The sequence below is a fragment of the Podarcis melisellensis genome, assembly GCF_964234715.1.
Source record: "Podarcis melisellensis genome assembly, chromosome: 1".
NCBI classification, from domain to species: domain Eukaryota; kingdom Metazoa; phylum Chordata; class Lepidosauria; order Squamata; family Lacertidae; genus Podarcis; species Podarcis melisellensis.
This window is the reverse complement of record NC_138528.1, coordinates 100,911,796-100,936,508: the sequence shown is the minus strand read 5'-3', so window position 1 is coordinate 100,936,508 and position 24,713 is coordinate 100,911,796. Positions and strand designations below refer to the sequence as shown.

At 39.3% G+C, this 24,713-nt stretch overlaps 2 protein-coding genes across 3 annotated transcripts in view; both read right to left on the bottom strand.

Annotated features, from left to right (window-relative positions):
• Window positions 1–6,542, bottom strand: part of KIF5C (kinesin family member 5C) — a 316,620-nt gene extending 310,078 nt beyond the window's left edge. Inside the window, exon 1 of the mRNA XM_081928835.1 lies at window positions 6,531–6,542. The gene's annotated coding sequence lies outside the window, so the exon portion shown is untranslated. The remainder of the gene's footprint in view (window positions 1–6,530) is intronic.
• The window catches only part of ACVR2A (activin A receptor type 2A), a 52,841-nt gene extending 28,134 nt beyond the window's left edge, over window positions 1–24,707 (bottom strand). For both annotated transcript variants that reach the window (XM_081929127.1, XM_081929128.1), the window contains exon 1: window positions 23,739–24,707. In XM_081929127.1, the coding sequence (XP_081785253.1) occupies window positions 23,739–23,793 (55 nt within the window). In that variant the 5' untranslated portion in view covers window positions 23,794–24,707. The remainder of the gene's footprint in view (window positions 1–23,738) is intronic.
• Window positions 24,708–24,713: the final 6 nt, after the last annotated feature.

Below are 24,713 nucleotides of genomic sequence, written 5' to 3'. Positions count from 1 at the left end.
GATCTTATCCCATTGGTAGATTTTCTCTATTCTGCCATCATTTTAAGTCTCCACTGCCATATCCCTTCTACACCATCTTATCTCAATGCTTGGTTATTATTTTTCTTACTGACAGTTAGGTATGTCGTTTGTTTTTTGCTCCCTTCCAAATCATCTCTTATATCCATTCAGACATTCTTATTCACCTTCTTGTTTCAGCTCTAAACATTCTTGATCAACTCTTGCCCTATGCTACACATCTTGAATTATCTCTTGTGTCTTTATATCAGTTTACAAGTTTGTTCACATTGCAGCCTAGTTTAATTTCAACAGAATTTCTGTTTAACAACTCTTCTTTAGACTTGAGAACCTCCACATATATTTGCCTGCTTAATAAGGGACTTTCAGAACTTTAAAAATGACTAGAAGGGCGGGCTATTGTAACACAATCCAAGTAATCTCTTGTGGGTTACCATGGATGTTGAGAATTTCCCCCCATATTTTCTTTTTCCTTCAATATCTTCCGAAGACGCCTTCAGAAGGGGGAAACAAACTGAGGAGTTCCATACATCAAGCTGCATGGTTGTTTATAAAACATATGCTTAAATCTGGATATTTCAAGAATTGTTATAAACCTATTTCCAGGGGGTAGGGATCAGAGGACCAACCCTAGAAGTGTAAGATTGGGCCCAACACATCAAGTCAAAGAGGCACATCAATAGCAGCTATCTGCAAACCCAATTTGGATCTTGAGTGCAGAATGGGAAACGTCCCCCAGAAAATGATAAAGTTATTAATATAAATAATGACAACTTTGGCAACAAAACAAGTAATGGCAAATTTTCTACAAAATAGTACTGAAAACATTAAGTAGTGTTTGCACTGCAGATTTATTTAAAAACATACAAGGGGTTATATCTAAGAGAAAAAAAGTTAACAAGCCAACCAAGTCTAAAATGAATGCTATTAAATATCCATTAAGTCAATTAATATAAGCAAGCATCAAATTTATCTATGATGTTTTGAGATATTTAGCCCAACCCAAAGATGCTTGCTTTTTATTTCTCATCCCTATAAAAGCAATTAATACAACAGCATTACCATATGTTTGTTCTCTAGATAAAGAATGTATTTATGAATGCTGTAAAAACAGTGTTGCTGTTTTGTTTTTGTTTTTTTCATTTTTTACACTATGGCAGATTTTAACAGCTGTGTGCATTTCTATTACTAAAAATAGATGTGAATAAAAGTTTTAGAATTTGAGCACATTGTCAAATGTAATTGAAAAATATCCATCTACAGGCAACGACCAACTGTTGTGTGGGTTACATTTCAGACCCCCCAAACATATGAGGGGAGCCTGCGTAATGCTGTCCCACCCCATTCTGCCCCCTTTTTTGACTTTCTTATGACTTTTCAGGGCACTTTTTGGTTCCGTGTGGTCCCACACATATTGGATGCGCCTAAAACAGCCGCTGCCTATGCCACCAAACATGCTTTATCTCATGCATAAAACGTCACCTTCCTTCTCTCCACAGCATGCCCCCCCCCAAAGATCTTGAGCAGATGTGGAAGGGTGTGCGAACTGCAGAAGAGGAAGCCGGATTGCATAAGTTTGATTGCACAAAGTAGGAGACCGCATAGTTTTAATGAATAATCAAACCTATTTTTTTCTTAGACTGGTATACTTCAGAAAAAGCTCCTGGAACAGAAAACATCTGCAACACACATTACTCCCCTTTAGTCCACAATGCATTGCCATCTAAGCCAATGGAAACAACTTTCAGTTAAAATAGATGTATGTCATCAATATAATCTAAAAAGGGAAACTACAAATGCCAGCTAGTACACTCTATAACCGGTTATTTATAATGAAGTTCTTATAAAAGCACACCAGTCAAATGAACATGAATATAGTTTATTTAAGGTCCAACAATAACAAAATAACACTTCTTAAACTATGTAGGAATAAAGTTTGGCTTAGGCAGTCGTAACACAAACACACACACTTTAGGCACAATCCTATCCTTGAGTGCTGGTTGAGAGGCTCTTGGGATCTGGTGGGAGCCCCGCTTCATCAGCAGAATACAAGATACATTGCAGGCATGACAGATACTCCCAACAGAACTCCAAATATGCCAGAACAACACTCCACTGGTGGATCAATTCCAGTGGTGAAGATACCACAACACTAATTTGGTGTATCATGGTTTTACTATTCATATATACACAAAGGGTGTTCAATATATTTTGTAACTTTACAGAGAATGAATACAATGCAACAAATATAAGCTATTGTTCAGCTTAAGGTGAGCATAAAAGGTGTGTAAATAAAATTATTAAAATACCATATTTAGACTAAGGGTGGAATTCAATGTCAAACTATTATAAACTTTCCTTCTGCGCAAGGATTTAAGCTTGCCAGACAGAATGAACGCCCGCCTCTCCATGTACACTGTCCTGGGGGTCTCCTTAGAACCAACCCGAGCCAAATGGGTGGTACATGAGCAGATCAAGGTGAATTATTCATGGAAGGGTGAACAGTGGCCTTTGAAGGCCATAATCCTAAACAAATAGATGAAGGGCTAAATTGGTGTACTCATTGTGTATCCCATATTAAACAATGTTTCAAGAGTTTAAGCACAGCTGAAATTCTCTTCATGACCCAGGATATAGCCAACCCCAACTGCAATCAACCCTGAAACAACTGGTGCTATTACAAACTATCCCAAATTGTCTAAAAAAGATGGCAAAACTCTGAAAAGGGGGGGGGTTCATTCGTAACCATCCATTATTTTCATACAAAAAGTGACTGCAAGATGGGTTCCCTAGAACTTCACATAACAAAGGATTGATTAATCAAAGAAGTTTTTGGAACAGTTCCACTCCTGTTTTTCTAACACTGGCATTCTGTTTCCAGAGGTTAAATTCAACTCAAGGCAGTTCTTCCCAATAACTGGCTCACAGCCATCACCTCAGGAGATCCTTGGAGACTGTTTGGCTCTTCCTTGACAACACACACATGCACACCTCACTATTAAGGAGTGGGGCCTTGAGCATGCATCTTATAATCCCTTTAAAGCCCTTAGCAATTACTACCTATTTTGATATTTTAAATCCCAGGTATGAAGACAATTTGCTGACAATGAAGCACAGACAAGGCAGCAGTAGATTGGGCTCATAATCAAACACTTGAAATTTGGCAGGCATTACCAGCTTGAAAGACAAGCAGAATAAATGCACTGAAATTTATGGCAATTAAACAAATTTTATTTTAATCCTTTGTCAATTTCTTAATGAATAGCAAAGCATTCTGAACACCCCTAGTATAATGTTTTCTCTATTACAGGCAACTCCCCACTTGCACACAAACTACTTGCATGCGTGACCCTGGAATGTAACTCCCACATAAGTGAGGAGTCACATGTACTGTCTAATACAAAGCTATAGCTTACTGGATAGTTTGTGGATCACACAAAGATGATTCTAACATGTTCTTTTAAAAATGAGAATACTTGTTTGAAGAGAGTTTATACTTAAAACATGTACCTAAACTCTTTGTATTTTGCACACTAACTGCAATACATTATATAGAAAAACCCTAGAGTAGATAGCTTAGGATAAATATGGTCAGTATGTGTCATTTTGGTTTCTTTTTTAAATATAATGAACTAATCCAGGAAGAAGGCTGCAACACACACGACACAATTTAAGAGTAGAAATGTCTATGCATTAGCTAAAAGCATATAAACTTCATGTTACATTTGAACAGCAAGGGGCTCGCTCATCCTTACTCATGTAAGGAAAGGGCTACAGGTATGCTACAGCTACAAGTTCACTAGCAAGTTTGAAGGGAGAGTGAATTCTCTGAAGAACAATAATAAAGAGAGCTGTCTGGTGTATAATGGGAGGAGCATGAAGATGATAGTAAAGAAAGTGAAAACAGCCTAGAATCAGCTTAGTTGCAGAAAACATTTTGCATGCAACAAGGACCCAGGTTCAATCCCTGGTATCACACAGAAAGACCTGAAATGTTGGAGAGTCACTGCCGGACAGTATACAATGGGAGCTATCAGGATTAATGGTCTGATTTGGTACAAAGAAACTATGTATGTTCCTGTGATAGGAGACAGCTTGTTCCTCATAAAAAACAAGGTAAACAACAAAACCCACATCTCTCCTTATACACTGGGATAATTAGAGCAAGGAAACACTTTATTTTATTCACATCAATGGTATTCCTGAAACCCAACCAGATGTTATATGGGAGATACGCAACAGGATTTCTTGTCTGATAGGTTTAAGCTTAAAATGGCAGGAGGGATGGGTATATTATGGATGCTTTCCAGCAATAGGATTACTGTATATTACTAATTGTAGCCCTCCAAATGTTGCTGGACTACATCTCCCTTAACAATCCCTGCCCACTGGCAATATTGTCAAGGGCTATAGGGAGATAGTATCCCGTAAAAGTCACAAATTCCCCACCCCTGGTATAGGAAGGTCTCTCTCAGCAGCATGTGATGCTTAAGAGCGTCCTAGACAATATTTTATGCTGCCTAAATGGTTTCTGAAAGAAACCCACATTTTTGAAGTGGAGATTACTCAGTATTGGCACCAGTACTAACAACTGATTTGTACTGAAGATCACTGTGGTGAATATAAAGTACACTATGACAATGCAATGAGTTCATCTTTAAAGAGAAATATTAATCTTTTCAAATTATCTATAAAGCAATACTATAAAGACATTGAGCTCAAGGACCCTTTGCCATTTTTTGGTCTACATTTTGGTAGTGCATATTTGTACAAAACATTTAACAGCATTTGCAGAACCTGGTAACTATTTTTTCCAGGTGTCTTCCAAATTAACTAAAATATTATAGAAAGTAATAATCCTGGGAGGGAACAAACAATAGTCTAAATAGAGCTTGGCAAGAAACTGGGAGACAAGGTGATATTAGGATCAGATTTTGATTTTTTAAAAAGGCAGGCCACTGTCTAAACTCTAGTCATCATAAGGTTTCTAACTAGGTCTAATTGTACCTAGCTGAGTACACTTCAGTAATCCAAACCGGGAGTAACCAAAGCATATGTAACATACTTTCAGTCTGCCTACTACTCTAAGACAAATCTGAAGCTTGTAGACAGAACTCTGCAGAAATTCTGTGAGTCACCAATTGTATCTTCTCAACCTAGTTTATCCTCACAATGTTCTTAGGAAAGCATGATTACCCATGTTTGCTGCACTGAACTTTTTATCAAAAAGTGGGATAAAACCACCACGATCTCCCCAACCCCTCTGCTTATAAACCATCACTGCCAAAGGACAACAGAATTGTTCATCTATACAAGATTATGAATAATCTAGTTCTCCAGTATTACTTAATCAGCACTATTTCAAAGCAGAGGCATACCTTGGCATCTCTCCTACAAACAATGAAACATTATTGGTATTGGTTCCATAAATACTCTTTAGCTCACCATCAATTTAAAAACTGAAGATGAATGAAATAATACCATACTAGTTCTCAACATGGATAAATTACTGCTACAAACATCCTGATACCAGTGTTAGAAACTGGGATAGAAAAGCTAGGAGCCAAATGACTTCTGGGACCTGGGTTGTGAGAGCCAAAACAGAATGTCTATTCTCCATAGGAGGGGGGGGGGGTGTTTGGCAAGACTTTTTATTTATTATTTTGATAAGCATGAACTAGAGTGCAATTCACATATGCGACACATTGTTAATATCACATTTTTAAGCAGAAATTGTTACTACATGTTTAATTTGGTGTTTACAATAAAAATATTGGTACCATACTTCAGTTTTCAAAACACTCTACTCTTTATTGTGAAACTCCTTAACATACTGTCTATCCTTAAAAGATACTTTGAGGCTTCATAGCACACACATTTCAGTAATCCTTGGGTGTCAGCCAGGTGCAAAAAAATGGCACCCAGACTTTCTGAGGTGCTCACAAATGGAGGGTATTTAGGCACAAAATGCACCTGGCGCGCTGCTAATTTTGAACCCTGAACTGAAATCAATAGAAATTTGAAAGTTAGTTTTTAAGGTAAGGTCTTTAAAATGCATCAACCTACCTATTTTTTAACAACTAAAGCCAACACCATGAGTTTCAGTGGAGAAGTGTTTGGGGAAATATTTTGTTTTGATTGGCAGGCATGGGATTATTTTCCCAGGGCACTCCAATCATAGTGAAGGGATGTTGAACTCCTTCCCAATCACTTGCCATTTCCTAACAATTAAAAATCCATACTTCAACAATCAACTTGTTTTCAAACCACTATTCGTTCTTCCCTCCCCCATATGTCTTTGCTTAGATATTCTGAAAACTTTAAGAGGGCTCACATTATATGGTCATTGCATATTCTCTCTCCCTTAGTTCAATTGTTGGACAAGTCATATTATTTATTTGTTCCTCTTTATTCAAATCCTTCCTTTTTCCCAACAAACACCTACTATAATTATTTGCTTTTCATTCAGTTCTATTCCTTTTCCTTGTTTGTGCAAACTTCTCAGAGTCCGCCCACCATCCTGCTGATACATATGTTTAGGTTTTTTTTAATTGAGAATTGTTTCCCTGCCCTGGTTTTACATCGCTTGTTCAAAGTTTCTAAACATTCCTCCGTTCTCCCTCTCAGACTTCTACTTCCCCCTTAAATCAGCTAAACCTGCTTGTCCCTTAAAGGAGCTCCCAGTTGTGTTGCTTATTGGTAAGACTACTACCATGCACTTACTCAAGGGCACCTGCCTCATATTACCACTTCTCAGACTGTCCGCAGAACATATAGGGAGGTGAAGTGTTTTCTATTTTATTCATCTTCCAAAAAAAGAGAGAAGTCTTCCCTTGCAAAGAATCACTCCAGCTAACATTCCGAAAGCCAGTAGGCTTCACTACCTCAGAAGGGACAAACATGCCTGAAAATTGCACCCAATTCTGACAGAAGATAAAAAAGCTAGATACTTTTAAAACCTTAAAGTTTTGAGCAAAGAGCTCTGGAGGGAATCTGCCTGCAATTTGGCAGTCTTAATGCATTCAAGAGGGGGTCATTTTGCCTTTAAATATCATCCTGTGAGATCAGAGATTGAAGGTACCCCTGAGGATCACCTAGTTCAAACCTCCTTCAATGCAGAAATATGCAGCTGTCCCTTATGGGGATCGAACCTGTGACCTTGGTGTTATCAGCACCATGCTTTAACCAACTAAGCTACATTATGCTTCTTATATAGCCACTTTTGATTCCCAATTATGGGGGGGGGGCACAGATAAGAGGTAGAGTTCTTGATTTAATCAATTCTTTCTGAGATAGAAGGCTCACTTCAACTGCGACACTAATGCAGGCCTCAGCCAAGATGGTACTGCCTTCAAAAGATGCCTCTTTCTCACTGGAGAAAGAAAATGGTAACAATATCTGAGGAGATGAACTTGCAGCAGAAGAAGTAATAAAGGAGCTTATTAAAAATACGTAGAATGAACTAATGCTTCCACTGAAAACAACACTGGCAGAATTTAACATGTGGCTTGATTGTTTAACAGAAACAACTACAGCAACAAAATAATTAAGCCAAATCTAAGACATGATCAAACAATTACAAAAAGAAAATGAAGATACATTCAACAAGCTTGAAGATACAGAAAAATCAAAACAGGAGAATTAATTTACGTTTTCATTTTTTTTTGTAGAGAGAGTAGAACAGAAAGATCCTGCACAATATTTGCCTCATGCTTAAATCACTGCTTCCAGACCTCATAACCTCTGTTGATTATTCTGAACTGGAACACAGAGCACTTAGACTCAAACTAGGGGAGACACCTCCCCTCCCCCTGTCATGTAACTGTCTGCTTTGCCTGATACAGGAAGGAGGAGGAAGGATGTAAAAAACCAAGGAACCTAATATCCATAACTTATAAAAGCAGTCCAGTTATGGTGATGCAGGATCTGGCTTCTGAAACACGGGGGGGGGGGGAGGAAAAATCTATGTGCTTGCATGATTAAACTGCAAGAAGCTGGAGTTAAATATCGCTGGGGCTTCCTCTAACATCTTATTGCCATGAGAGGATCAACACGCCTCACATCAACAAACAGACTGGAAGCAACAGATCTCCGCAACACTCTTGGAATCAACCTACTTCTGGGATGACAACAAGAGGCGGCAATGGAAGAAGAGAATGCTGAATTTTCCAGTGGATGTTGGGAGGATGCAAACTGGAGCAAAAGATCCAGCAAACATCTCACGCATAACAACAGAGGAGACCTCCACTACAGCACACAAAGCAGCTACATCCTAGATCCTCCAGATACTGTTGACAAGATTTAACTTGTGACTTTAACCAAATCTCAAGGAGAATGGTATCCTGGTTACAGGTTAGTCTTTAACACTAGAAACAGTAACAGTGAACATGAGGGGAATTAGTGATCCTATAAAAAAGAAATGCCTAGACATACAAGCCACAAATTGCCTTTGTATCTCTTGTTAAAACCCCCTAGGGAAAGTAAAATCTTCAGTGGTAATTGGTTTCAACACCAAGTGACAGCACCAGGTTCAAGTAAAGGACAGGGTGGTAGCAGTCATTTTTGGCAAAGGAATAAACTTTAAAATCCATTCAATACTGAAATACAAGAATGGTATTTTTTTTAACCATTCAGTGTCCCTTTAATAATAATGTAAACTGCTAGATCCCTATACGCAACCAAACTCAAAGTGACTTGACTTTATTTGAAAAGTTTTGTGTAAATTAAATAAATTTGCTGATGGAAAAGGCATACTATGGGGCGACTTCCACCTTAATGTAGGGGGAGTCTCTGTAAAAGATCTGAGCAAGGGCGACACCAGGAGGAACTTTTTAAAAGATAAAGACAATTGGCCTATTACAGTCAGAACCAGGTTTGCAAACCATGTCGAATTATCACGATGCAATGTCTAAATGGACAGACTGCAAGTTACAGCCATCACTCCAACTCCAGAAGCTACTGCACTTGGAGGTGCAGGGAGCAAACTTACGAAACTGAATGCACGGAAGAAGAAAGCCGACAAAACAATTCCATTTTATATTTGGAAGTTTAAACCATGATTTGGCCTGACATCTCAACCAAGTTAACGGTTTGAAAAAATGGTCATTGGCTTTTAAAGAACATGGTTTTCTAGTTACGGCAGTAAGATTTAAAGTTACTTGTCAAACTGCTGATGGCACACTACCGCTACGTAACAGATCCAATAAGCTGCTGAAAACCGATGCACAAAGTACACAGAAAACCAACATCTGAGGAATATAAACAGAACTGCCTTACAGTGTTAATTGCACATATTCAGTAGCACACTGCTAAGGGAAAAGGTTGGGAGGTTGCGATCTCCTTTGGCACTGGCTATGGTCCAAACTTCCCATATCCCCAAGAGTACTCTAGCCGTTCCTCACACTGAAAGCCACAAGCTGCTAGACAAGAGAATCTGCTAGAAGATCAGCGTGGACTGAGTTATCAAGGCAATTTGAAATGCATCCTGAAGCTGTAGCAGCCAAGTGAAATCACTGATTTAATAATTTCCCATTGGTGCTTTATATTTTCCAATACAAATAAGTGATTCACCACTTCTGATCTAACTGGACTGCAAGTCTGATCCAGCCCACGAAGCCTTTTTTTGCTGGGGTAGCAGAACTTAGCCCAGGGCCAACAGCACTGAACAAAATACCTCCTATCTGCCACTGATCAAAGTAGATCAGAGTGTTCAAATATCTTCTGATATTTTCCCAAGTGCTTGCAAAACATTGGAATGCTCAATACGCATAATAGCAGATTGGAACACTCCAGAAACAGAAGGAGCACTCCAATCAATAGCAAGTAGAGGTTCAGCACCACCCAAATCCGCAATGGTAAAAGGGGTCATGTAACACTGTATCACTGGATGGAGTGGTTTAAACTTCTGCTGCATGTCTCATGTGCATGAATGTGGGTGGCCATACCCATCACCAGCATAAAGTCCCCAAGCCAAGTGCAGCAAAAACAGTGGCCTTCTAGGTATTATTAGACTCTAATTCCCCCATCAATCTCACCCAGTACAGCCAACAGCCAGGGGTGATGAGAGCTATAGCCCAGCAATATCTGGAGGATCAAAAGTTCCCCACCCCTGAGCTACCCTGGAGTTGCCAACTTTTCTGGGTCAGCAGGCACATGTGGGGGCCAGTCTTAAAATAGCTGCCATGGGGGCATGTCATAACAAAATCAGAGAGTACAGTCCTTGCTTCTCCCCTCGCCATAACCTCACGCTTGCCATAAGGTTGTGCACGCGCGCACGCACACATCATGCACTGTTGCTGTCTAACAAGAAACATTCCCCAGTACCAGCAAAACCTAGCCACACTACTCTCTCAGAGACTTCACATTTGCCAAATATCTCTCCCGCTCTCTCTGTCCAAGTGCACAGCACACCTGAGCATACATACATCACATTCAGAAAATCCCCTCCACGGGTCAAGGAAATGCACGTGTTGGTGATCCCCAACCTAATTGTTACTAAGAAGCAACATCTTATCATACTAAACCAGCTCATAATCTCAGAAAGAAAACAGCACTCTTAAGAGTCAGAAAAGCCACGCTGTAACCTGTGTTAGAAACTGGGATAGAAAAGCTAGGAATCAAGTGGCTCTCGGAACCTGGATTGTGGGTGCCAAAACAGAATGTCTACTCACCTTTGGGGAGCAGGTATCAGCAACACTTTATTTTTTTGATAAGCATGCATTAATATGCAATCCACATAAGTGACACATTGTTACTATTTTAATAGAATTGTTAATAGTTGGTTAATTTTGAGTTTACAATAAAAATATTGGTACCATGCTTCAGTTTTCAAAACACTCTACTCTTATTTTTAAACTCCTTAACGTATTGTCTATCCTTAACATATACGTTGAGGCTTCAAAGAACACACATTTCAGTGATCCTTGTGATAAGGCAGACCAGTATCACAGTGATTGTTAATACTGATTTTTTAAAAAATTGTATTTTCCTGCTATGTAATCAACCATGAGCAAGCTATGCCTCAAAAGGTGGCCTATGCAATTTTTTCTTGATAATTATATACCCAAGGCCATGTTTACACTTTTGTGGCATAATGATCCATGATCTTTGCCAAGAAAAACTGAATTTGAAGCTGCTTTGGTAGTCACAGGCAGGAGCAATGAGTTACACAAAAGGATGTAACCTTGCTCACTACAATTCCTAGTAAGCACCCTCCTGCTTGGTTTCACAATCCGTTTTACACACACACACACACACACACACATACACACAAACACACAAAAAACTAGAAGCTTGATTTAAAAAGCTAAGTGCATTATTTGCTATGGACTGAAATATATATTTTCTTTTGTACAGTATTTGTGCAGCACACACAATGCTGGCAAAACCAGTGGAAAACAGCATATAGATAACTAATTACACCTTTTAACTGTGCGATTAACAGTGGATGCACTCTTGCTGCTGCCTTGTGGGGCGAGGGGGTTTTTGAAGCCAAGACACCGACACCAAACCGTGGCAGCTGTTGGAACTGTTTTAAAAGTTGGAGCAGCCAAACGAACAGCTCCGCATTTGCAGCGCTGATGGGGCTCCAAGCAGCAGCCCCAAACGGTTCCTCTCCTCTGCAGCATCCCCAGTGGCAACCGCCACCAGGGCTTGATGGTCATTGCCTCAGATGTTTCCAAAGCACCAAAAGATGTGTGTCTTCTGGTGCCGCGCTACCCCGCCAATCAGGTGATTTGCAGGGAAGTACAACAGCAAAGGGGGACACGGGTGGCGCTGTGGGTTAAACCACAGAGCCTAGGACTTGCCAATCAGAAGGTTGGCGGTTCGAATCCCCGCGACGGGGTGAGCTCCCGTTGCTCGGTCCCAGCTCCTGCCCACCTAGCAGTTCGAAAGCATGTCAAAGTGTAAGTAGATAAATAGGTACCACTCCAGCGGAAAGGTAAACAGTGTTTCCGTGCGCTGCTCTGGTTCACCAGAAGTGGCTTAGTCATGCTCGCCACATGATCCGGAAGCTGTATGCCAGCTCCCCTGGCCAATAAAGCGAGATGAGCGCCGCAACCCTAGAGTCGGTCACGAGACTTAACCCTAGAGTCGGTCACTGGACCTAATGGTCAGGGGTCCCTTTACCTTTCCTTACAACAGCAAAGAGGTGCCTTTTGGTGCCCCGCAGACCAACTGACTGGAGTTGCATTGCAGCCACATGGAGATGTTAGATACCCAACAATGGCACCTGGACATCTGTACTGCCTCACAAAAGGTCTGTTGCCAGTCGCAAAATGCGACTGGCATCAGACTATTTTCAAACTCTAACAGATAGTGTAGCCAGCGTGGTGTAGTGGTTGAGAGCGGTAGTCTTGTAATCTGGGGAACCGGGTTCGCGTCTCCGCTCCTCCACATGCAGCTGCTGGGTGACCTTTGGCCAGTCACACTTCTTTGAAGTCTCTCAGCCCAACTCACCTCACAGAGTGTTTGTTGTGGGGGAGGAAGGGAAAGGAGATTGTTAGCCGCTTTGAGACTCCTTAAAGGGAGTGAAAGGCAGGATATCAAATCCAAACTCTTCTTCTTCTTCTTCTTCTTCTTCTTCTTCTTCTTCTAGCCCATTGTAAAGTCTGCACAACAGGAATGTTCCATAATTGTGAAGCCACCACTGATAAGATAATTTATTCTCAGGTCTGTGAACCTAAATTGATCTTACTGGCAATCATGCAACAGGCAGTGGTTTTGAACCAGTGTGCTGTGGCACCCTGGGATACCTTGAATGATGATCAGGGGTGCTGCGGGCAACAATGGCCTCGGTCCCTCTTTCCTTCTTTCCCTCCCTTCCTCTGATGCCCTCTCAGGTCTCTGCCTCTCAAAGGCTTGCACAGCTATTTATTGCAGCAGCCCTGGCTATAAGCTCTGCAGGCGAATGGTGCCTCTGAGAGGCACCTCTCTTCGGGGTTGGGGTGGGGACTCAGAGACCAGGACAGCAGCATCAGCTGCCCAGAGAGCTTCCAAGGAGAGGGGAGAGGAGAGAAGAGAAGAGAGGCGGCCAAGGAAACATTCTACAAGGGAGGGCGTTTGAAAAAGGGTGAGAGGCTGCAAGCTCTGCAGGCAAGGGGTGACATAAATGGGCTCCTGAGCCCCACAGGGGTGCCACAGAAATAATGTAGTTGGTCAAGAGAGCCATGGAGCGAGCGAGCGAGCGTGTGTGTGATTTCCCTAGTGAGCACAATGGATGAAATTCCTAGTGGCATAAAGGATGGATAAGAACAGAAAGGAGCCCTGCTGAATTAGAATAATGGTCTACAGTACCTATCTAAGGACTAGCCAATTTCAAATACATGGCTATGGGAAGCCTATAAGCAGGACATCAGCATGCTAGCACTCTCCAGCATACAAAGGTATGCCAGCTCCAGCCCTAGAAGTAGTATAGTCATCATCACAAGTTACCACTGAGAAGCCTATCCTCCATGTATTTGTCTAATTCCACTGTCTTAAGTTTGTGGTCATCATTACATCTTGCAGTAGGGAATTCCACAGTATCACTATGAACTATGTAGCAAGATGGGTTTTCTGGATGGTTTGCATCACAACACATTGTGTAAAGCAAACTGAAAGTTTTATAACTTAACATGTTTCTTACTAGCAAACAAGGCTAAAAAAATACTCCTGTTGGGACAGTTTCTACATGTTCTTAAATGTTTCCTCATTCGTGCTGCATTGTTAGTATACTCCTGCCTGCAATATTTACATCTACCTCTTCCCTTCAGTAGTTTCACTAGAAATTATGCCAAATGCTAGTGACTTTTTTCTGTTTAGGCAATATTATGATTCAGAGTAATCAAATGCACTACCAAAACAGATTTTAAACAAACACTTCCAAATTCCCCAGCTCCAGAAATGAAACAAGACACCACCCTGAAGTCTGTGTTTGCAGCAAGTAAAAATTAGTAAGTTTCGCTTTAGCTTGCAGCCTCACACTCAATAAATAAGAATATTACCTTTTGTATTGATCTGACATGCACAGCAAAGAGATTAATTCAATTGTTTTACTTGATTACTGGCTTGATTATTTAGTTAGTTAGTTATAGGTGTTGTTTCTCTAAATATGTCCACGGCGTAAAACAAACAATACAATTTGTAAATCCATTAAAAAGCTGTATGATAATCATTCCTGATAAACTGATCTAAAAGTTTTGTATGCACTGTTTTATTACTCCTGACTCCAGTTACAAATACAAATCAATGACATATGGATTCCCTCACATACTTGCAAGTGGTAACCAAGTTTATTTTAACTCTGAAACTACCAGGTACGCCTAATAGATTATTTGCAATTAGCATCCCACAGAAATCAAAGGACAACCCAGTATTCCAAATGTATAACGTCATTAAGATATTAGTGGGTTTTATTTTCAAACCCTTTCCTGCAGGTCACAAGCTTATTTTATTCATTCATTATATGTTTATACTTTGTGATCATATAAAACTATATTGTGTACAGAATACAATGCATTAGGGCAAATACAAAATAAAACAAAGCACTATGAAAACAAAATACCGTGTAAGCCACGTAAGTTCATAAAGCGTACAGTATGGGTCACATTCAGGAAAATGCTTGCTAGAACAAGTTTTAAACTGCTGCTGCTGGAGCCAAAAACACAGATGATACCTGCCTAATCTCACTAGGCAAGGAGTTCCATAAACCTGGTGCCACCACATTGAAGGCACTGCTTCTAGCTGAATTTGCCTTGTTACTTTGGTGTGGTTCAGACCATATATTAAACCATAGTTTTTAAAATGGTTTAATATGTATGAGTTAGCATGTTGGTGAACTGCTCAAAAGTCTGCACTCAGCTCCTCTGCCACTCCTACTATACTAAGGCAAAGATTCTGTAAGTACAAGGTTTCTCCTGGCTTGACAGAATCTTATTCTGCTCTCCTCTCCTTACATGCCTCCTAAACCTACTCTGGGGTTCTCCCAACCATACAGAGCAGATGTGGGTATGGCACAGGACATACAGGATGGAGTGGAGAGTCCCATTGTGCCAGAGGTAATCACTGAAGTACAACAGGTTAGCTGAATTCTACCCCTGGTTTGTTTTTCTTCAAACCACGAGGAGCAAACAATATTTCTTCTTGGCTTAGTGCTGATAGTTTGTTTGGCAGAAACAAACCACAAGCCTAGGTTCACATGCAGCAAGGCAGGCTCTGGTTTGTTTCCTCCCCAGTGCAGAAGCTGGGAAACAAAGCACAGGTTTTTAAGCAGAAGCTATGGTTTATTGTGAGCCAGACCACTGTGCCAATGTTTTCATTAAGCTACCCACCGCCCTCTCCCAACTCCAAGCAGCAAAGGAGAATAGCATTCTGCTCATGACTTTCACCAGAGTGCAACTGGTCACCTTCCACTTCAAAGAGGGTATGAATGGTTATTTATAATAGTTGATCAAAAAGAGACAGCTCTTGCGGGCACTGAGAGATGCAAGGGAAGAGGTGAAGATGGCTGCAGAGCCTGCTCCTGCTGAACTTTTCCTTAATTTTACTTTGCCTTACTCAACACCAATCCACTCTAGCTGGGCTTTTCTCCCTCCACCTCCCACAGCCATCTACCACCTTCCCTGTGGGAAGAGATCCCAATGAGCTTTAAAGTATATTAACATGATGAGCCTTTTATTTAAGCGTTAGCCTGGCAACCATAGACATCTAGGAATTGCATTAAGGCCGGTGCATGGGCTTCCATGCAGACTAGTGAGCAGGCTGGCAAAGGGCAAATGGAGAGCTCACTCCCTCCTCCATGTCCAGCATGGAAAGTAAGCACATAGGTATAGGAAGGAATTCATCTCTTCCATGCCAAGCACAAAACCACTCTTCTCCCAATTCGAAGTAGGCTTGGTAAAACAATGCAAGCTTTTGTTGACTTATTTACACTGGTACTGCCGACTGCAGTTTAAAAAAATGTATTTTAGTATTACATGCAAGCTGCACTGGAAATATTTGTTTCTTGAAATAAATGATGCAAGTAAATAAATATTTAGGCAGAACAAACAGCCTTTAACTTGTATTTAATAGACAGTTAAACATCTGACAAGACAGATTGCACTCATATATGATCTAAACAAAGATTCATTTTTAGGGGGAAATTAATTTTAAAACATTTTAAATAAAAAACTTATTTTAAAAAATTGTTTTACCCACCCTGTACAGCTTAGGGTTCCCTCCCCACAAAACTTTACTAAAAGCACAAGAGGCTAACAATACTTGTATATCCCAAACTTGTCTTTAGAAAAGGAACTAAGGTTTGCTAACAAGTAAACAAACAAGTTAAACAGAATGATCAACACAAAAGTGAGACACCGAGACAAGCAGAATTCGAACTAAATGTAAAAGGTATTCCCTCAAATACCCTAAAATGAACTGCATTTCTAATACTTGGCAGAAGTCCAAATGGTGCCAGGTGGACCCCTTTGGGCCTGTCAACAAATGCAGTTTCACGATCAAGAAACACCTAAACCGTATGCCTCCTCATTGTATACTGGGTCACACACAAAAAAGGGATTTCTAGCTTTGACCTAAGCATCGAAATACGTGATGTGAGTGGACTCTGTCCTCAATATAATTTGCTTCCCAGTCTGTTTAGGGCCTTAAAAAGGTCAGCACCAGCACTATTAATTTGGCCAGAAACAAAGTGGTAATCAATGCAAATAGTATAATACCAAAGTAATATGTAATATGTAAAATTATCACAGCAGCCCCATGAACAGTATCTTACAATTGTCTTATAGGGATGTTATCAAGGCATGAATCCAGAAAGGTAACTACGAGTGAGGCAGCCAAAATTGATAAAAAGGTTATTGCTGCATTCTGGACACCCAGTTGCAGTAGCATAATCATAACACCTTAAAGGGTTTTTTATTATTACTCTCATCCAGGAAGACCTAGAGCTAGGACACTGTAACATACTAAGGCAGCTTCCTCAAGTAGGGAACATATGAAACTGGGCAAAAATCTTCCTAGTCTGGTAATTGATTATTTACAAAGCAACTCAAAGCATGTTGGTTGTGCAGTGGGGATCCTAATTTCATTCAGCAATGCAATAATAATCCCTCTCACACAGTCAGTCAAAGCTACTCTAATTGATCTAGTGGGCCAGGAAGGGAAAGTTTAATGTACAAGTAGTAAGTCACACTTCTCCAAGATCCTTTCCATAACCTTAGGCTAAATAAACTGGTAAGAATCTTTTTTTTTTTAAAAGAAGACTGGTAAGAAAGGAATAAAAGATACAGTAAGCTCCAACTCTTTATGAGTAGATACCATGTCAAAACAGATACAAGCAATTTATCTGCAAAGTGTTTTAAGAGTGGTCATAATACGCCAAGATTTCTTCAAAACCCCGCCTTGGAATCAAGCTGTGTGGAATCCACACACTATTTGGAAGAGTTTCAATGGATATTTAAAAGTGATTAAAAGCAAGAATTCTTTTATACCATCTGCTTTAAAATTGCTTTAGCTATTTTAGATTTCTATTGTTAATTGTTTTCTATTTTTTCTATTTTTTCTGTAAACTTCCTAGACAACTTAGTAGGATGGGTGGTATACAAATGCAATGAAACACTAAGATGTAGGGCTGAATACCAAAACATTACCAAGCAGTGCTCCAAAAGTTGTGCAATGTCAGCAAAATTTGCTGCAAACTGCAGGCTCATGTCTGGATACTTTGGTTCTCAGAAGCACTAGTGGCTATAATAGCTTTCTCCGATGGGTGCTAAAACAAAAGAGAAGTGAATTTCTCATTTCTAAGTACAGTCATACCTCCTTTTGTGTCTGGGATCCGTTCTGGAGCCCTGGATGCTGGACGAAAGGGACACTCAACAAAGTGCTGCTCTGAGCATGCACGAAGTGCGATTTAGCGCTTCTGTGTGTGCGGCAAACCCAGAAGTAACCCGTTCTGGTACTTCCGGGTTTGCTGCAGACGTTTGATGAAATGGCCTATGTGAGATATATACATATTCCTGAAGTGTTTAAATAACTCCAAAACTCCAAAAAGAAGAAAACTTTAATTACTCTGAATGAGAAATATAAAGAGGAATTAATAGTGGCTCAAGTTTCTACTGCAGCATGGTCAAAGTTAAAATTCAACCTTGTACTTCTGAAACAATAATACAGGCATACTGTACTTTTTGCCATTATATATGTCTCATGTAGACTCCATTAAGACATAAAGCCACAAATGAAATAGCATAAGCTAAAGTACTTTCATTAATTTATATAGTTATGATAATTTGGAACAGCGTTCCCCAACCTTGGACCCTCTGGATGTTTATGATTGCAGCTCCCATCATCTCTGTACATTTTGGCCAAGCTGGCTGAGGCTGATGCACAAGCTGGAGTCTGATACATCTGAATGACAGAAGGTTGGGGAAGGCTGATCTATAAAGTCAGTATAAATTAACCTCCTAAAATTTATATTTAAAATTGATAATTATAACTGTAATTGCTCAGTGTCAAAAAGAAAACGGTAAGAGAATTTTTAATTTTCATTTAGCAAGTTTGAGAAATTGGTGTTTATTCTATGCAAGTATTATGCTATTCAACCCAACTGCTCAACACCTTCAAAAATTAGATTGGTTCAAATCATAGTTGAAAGCACAGCAAGTTTGGCTTTTTTTATATCTGTCTTGCTATTTTGGAGTCACTAAGTTACAGTACCACAAAAAGGTATTGTAAATTATTGTCATAGTAAACTTCACTAAAACAGTGCAATTCTACACACACTTACTCAGAAATAACCCCACAGTATTCAATGTGGCTTACTGTCAGCTACCGGTAAGTGCCCATAAGATATCAGCTTAAAAGAGCAATCCTAACCCCCAGCCAGTAACAGTGGCACTGAATGGAGCAACATTGCCATCAAAGCAGCCCAACTCTGCAGCTCATACCAGCAGCCAGGTGGACGGTGAGGAAGTGACTAATGCTGCTCATTTTGAGCCAGCTCCAGTTTGGTACAACAAAGAGGCCTAGATAGGGCCCACCACCAGTAGGAAGACAAGCATAGGATCCAGCAGGTCCCTGGCTGGTTCAGCTCTATCCCCTCTTACCCCCAGAAACACCCAACTTGAGGGGGGAAGGTGTGTTGGCTGCAACTGGCATGGACACCACAATGGGGACTTCAATGGTGGCAGGAGCTCCCTGCCAGTGAAGTCTGCTAAAGTTGCACCCAAACTCTCTGTTGTATCCAAGCTCACATTAACAGTGGGTCAGTGGTTTGGCTTGCACTCTACACCAAGAATAGGAACTGTTTGATGTTTACAACCAAATAATGCTGCAATGCCTAGCAATTCCCTGGGAGGTGGACCTTACGGAGGCAAACTTGTCAAATTTATGAAGAGCCCCAGTAAACTATTGGGAATGGCAATCAGCACGTGAGACAGAACATGTAGCTTCCTATATATTCCACCCAGGACAAGCATATTTTATGTCTTTGATGGTACCAGTAAACAGTGAGGGATCTGTGAAGATCTTGAGCTTCCTTGGAGAACTACCGATTCCTTCCTAGGGCAATTCTTTATACCAAAGCTTAATTTGCAGTTTTCCCAGAAACCATGGCAACTGAAAGTATAACATAGAAATGTGGACTACTAGACATCTGCCACATAGCCCCTATTTCTAGTACCTTAGGAAAATATTTTCATAATCTTTTTACCTCAGTAAAATACCCATGTAAAGCATTTTAGAACAACCAAGAAAAGGGGCACATCTTGCTGATCAACAAATCTGTAAACAGATACAGATTTATGAATTTGTGTGCTAGAAAACCCCAAATGTTTCTATGGGAATTTGCAAAGCTAAGGTTACATTTTTAGTTAGAATTGTTTAGCTTAGCAAGCATAATGAACAAGGACAATCGTTTCAGTTACTCAAGCAATTTAAACAAGCTGAAATCTGAATCCCAAAGCTGTTAAAACAAATCTCATATCATGGTGGTTTCCCTTACAGCTGCAGTATAGCCATGCAGTAACCTCATAAAAAAACCAAAACTTCAGTGTTTGTTGACAGACACAAAAGAGCAAAAGTTACACCAGTGATGAACACTCAAGGTTTGACAGTTCAGCAGCAACTATGAAACCTGTGAACTTTGAGTACTATTATAAAAACAACAATTTACAAAAATACTTTCAGTATACAGTACAAGTGCTGCATTAGGCAACCATTGGTTATTATATTTGAGAACTACCAAATGTTTTGTGATATTTGGCTGGGATTGTGGAGTATTATCAAAACTGTACTATTTACTCTTCCTTGATATACATAACAGTTCAGTTTTATTAGATGCACATTAGCCAGTGCTTGAACTAAATAGCTATACTTTTTTATGATAATCTACTAGTAATAGACAGTTACACGAGTATGCTTATAGAAACAATTTAATGATAGCCACATTTATGCTATATCACTGTTGATACCTTAATTATTTTTAAGGTATGGAAAAGGCAAGTTGCTTCATTTTCTATATTCTAATTAAATATCTTGACTCATTTTCTTTGGCTGTAGCTTGACTCTAAAGATGTGTTTTAAAATTCAAATTTCTGTAATACTGTACATGGGGGGAAAACATATTCTTTAAAATATATATACACTGTGTATTAAGACTATGCAATACAGTAGAAGAAAGCAATTTCTCCCTAACTTCATCTTGCATCCTCTCTAGACAAAAGGTATTCTCAAGAACTTGCCTCATCACTGGCTCGTGGAATCCAGACTTGTGGTTAGGTCTCTCCAAACCAACTAGGAACTGTAACCACGGTTTGCACTAGGATTTACAGCTTGGCTTGTGGTTTGTCCATGAAAGCTAAACAGTGAGCTAGCTAAACCAGGCTCAGGAGGCACACTAAGCCAAACCATGGCTTATAACAGCAGCAGAACAACAACAACCAGAAAGAAGCTAAGTGCTCACAATCTCACGAGAGCCCACAGATTCATACCAAGTCTTAAGTAGAATTAGCATGGTTTTAGCATGGTACCAGGACACTTTCTTAAGTAGAACTAGCATGTGTAAACTGGTTACATGTCCTGGTGATGGGTAACCTACAAAACAGGAAGGCTAAAGCTCTTATAAGTGACCTTCTGTTAAACAACAACAAACCTAGAAAACTATTTTAAAGTTTTGCCTCCTTCAAAATTTGGACTAGGCACTTAGTACAAATGCCTTGTAAAAATGCAGTCTACAATAAGCACACACCGTAGTCCTAACCTTTTCAGACCCAGGACTCAAACATGCATTTGGGGCCAGATTTTGTAATTTTTCACCATATACTTGTATGGCAGTAGAGCTGCTGCTGCAACATACCTAAAAGTCCTGAATGAATTTACAGATATTCACACCACTTCAACTACAAGATAAGGCACTCTTCCACATCATTACTAACACTGTTACTAGCTAAGAGGCTAAGATTGCTGAAGTCATTCTCTCAACATTAATTTTCCAGAGATGTCTCTTCTATGGAGGCATGAGATGCCTATATACTTTTACTACTTTCTCAACTCTGTGGATATGTTTTAAAACAGATTTAAACTGCATTAAACATTCTACAGAATGTAAAAGAGAAGGCTACTGGTTTTACATTGGGTAATTACTGTATTCTTAAGAAGATGAGGTTGTAAGCTCACCCCTTTGCATTCTCAAAATTGCATTTACTCAGAAGTAAACCACAGTATGTTTCAAGAAAATAACTTTCCACCACTTCTTTAATTAATTTTAAATGCAATTTTTCATTTGGTGCAAAAGAAGAAACCATTCCATATTAACTATATTTATTAAAAGACAGTAAATTATTTCTTCAGAAAACAGCACCATATCCAACAGGGAGGGGTTACAAATATATGAAAGGTGTTTTTTCTAAACCAGTATCAATTTCTACAAGCTATGTCCTTACAAGAGAAATTAAAAGCCCCAGCATTAAAGGACCAAGTGTTTTGGGCAACACTAGTCAATATGTTTGAAGACAGCAAAAAGGCAGAGTAGGCCATCCATTCAGATGTAGTGGCTTTTTAGTAATATTCAATAGTTTCCCCAACTTTGTGTTTCAGTAAATTATATTCACTCATGCCTATCCTTCACAGAAAAACAAACATGAAAAACATAAGTCCACTGTGTTGTAAGCATATTTAAATGGCCAGTCTAAATGCTTTTCTAGAGTGCAAGACACATCCATAATTTCAGTTACAGAAGTTAAATCTGTTGCACTTCTTGCTTTAAAATGAGTGCATTAATGTGAGCTGCTAGGTACATAGCTTATACCCTGCATACATCTTTTAGAAATGCCTTCCAAAAAAACCATTTTTCTGCATGGTAACTGCTATGTACAGTATTCTATGAACTAAAGTCACTTAGGGAGAACTGAGTGGATGGCCTTTTGAATCAAATGTTTCTCTGACTTAGGTAGGTCTGAAACACTAAGCAACCAAGAATCTAGAACCTGCTTTCAGGTAAAGGTAAGCAGAATCAGTTCAAAATGTGAGGTTATCTAAGAGCATCCTGTGCTTCCCCCTTGGAATGATGCTAAACGATTTATAGAAGAGAAAAAAGCAGACCTTTATTATAGCTGATAAAATGCAAACTGGAGCATGAAAATGTAAACAGATTCTATCTGAAGTATTGTATCTATAAGCAAAATGTTAAGAAACGGAATATTCTAAGCAACATTTTCAAATGGAATTTCAGAAATATTTACAATCACTTCTTTAAAATGTATTGTAACTTTTCATTTGATGTAACAGTTTATGCCAAACTTGTGTTATTCATTTAGCTATTTTGCCTTTACATAAAATTCACAATCTCTTCAGTCTCTAGCACTGATCGCCATTTCACAGCACAGTCAGCCCACACGGAACAGATCAATAACATTACAGACACAAGACTAGACTGTATCCATTTAATAACCACAAGAAAGTGTACCATTCAGCAAAAACTCACACACATTACAAAACTGCTGGAGAGCAAGAGCTAGATAACAATGTAAATCAAAGTAAAATCATAACCAAATATGTCAATTATAAAATCTATTTCTCTTTTCGACACTGAATGCATGCACCTAGGAAACTAAAATACAACTATAGCATGCACATTTAGTAAGGGAAAACCAAGAATAGCCATCCAATCCATTACTAACTAGTCAAAGTGCTGTGCATGAAGCAATTCTTTCAACCACTGCTTGCTACCCAGTAATGCATTGTTCCTATGAGCATTTTGTTGAAGAAGTTGAGGTTTACCATTTACTTTAGCACACACTACTTACTAGGTGGATATTAAAGGATTAAGAAAACCTAAAACCTACTGTGTGAAAAGTATTTTAAAGTTTATACCTCTCATTTAAGACCATTCAACACAACTTTCCAATTCTATATTTTTCATATTTGTTTAAGAAGCTACTAATAAATTTTCAAAAGAGAAAGCTGTGAATATTAAAACCAATACTGTTAAGTTACTATAATGCTGACAAACATGAAGGAATGGCTAACACTACAAATTATTAGCTTGCGCACTGGTAGTCTGTAAAACATCAGTAGCAGTAAAGCACAGTTGTGGTATTCCAAACAACACACACACTGTAGTATCACTGCTGTTGACAAAAAAGTACAAAAAATAATAATCCACATTTTAATTTAACAAATGATAATGCAAGGTAATATTAGAATACTGAAAGCTAAGCTGAGAAGAAAACTATATACTGTGCACTTACCTGAAGAACAAGAGATAAGAAAAACAGCAAACACCAACTTTGTAGCAGCTCCCATTTTCCAAATAGCTAGAAATGATATGAAGTTATTCTATATATCCAGCTTTCCAGGTCCTCCAAATATGAAAATCCCTCTTTCACTTTATTAAAATTTTCTGTAAGAACATATTTGGAAAGTAGTGTCCATAAGAGTAAAATCAGATTTCAATACTAGTGTATCTAGGTCTTCCTTAGTAGATCCTCCAGTAAAGGGATGTATGTATTTAGGAACATACACGTCATTTGGCTTCTGTACAAACAGTGGCAAAATTCAATTCATAAGAACATATTAAGGACCCAGTTTAAAAGGTCAATAGTAAAGCAATTGACCGACTACTAAGCAAATTGCCTTGGAGCATTGTTTTCTTCACTTTAAAATCTGTAAAATATCCCCCAGGAGTACTGGAATCAGGCAAGTCGCACAGATATTAGTAAACAATACTTTCTTCTTCACGCCTCTTTAACAGTATGTAGTGTCTGGGTGAGAAATAGTTCCACATTAGTTTCAAGTGTCAGCACAAACCTGTTTTCAACGGAATGGGCAATAGTAAATTAATCCATTAATAAAAAAAAGGAATTTGTGAAACACTGATGTTTCCTATCAATAATGCTGAGACCAAATAACACGGACAGGGCAGAAACCAGAGCTTATCTGTCCTCCACAGCACCACAAATGTCTCTCTGATCTTTCTTTACCTAGTGTATTCTCATTTCCACTTTCCACTTTTTACATTCAGTCTTTTGTCCATGCCCGCTCAAGAGGAGTAGATGGTATAATTTGACACTCGATTTACCTTCGAAGGAAAAAAATAAAAGCCTTAAGGAAACTCCCCCAGCCCATATGACTCCCTCCCTCAGTTAATGCTTAAAATATCCTTATATTCGGGGTTTAAAAACCACACAAAAGTGGTGGAGGGAAGAGGGAGGGCAATGCGGCTT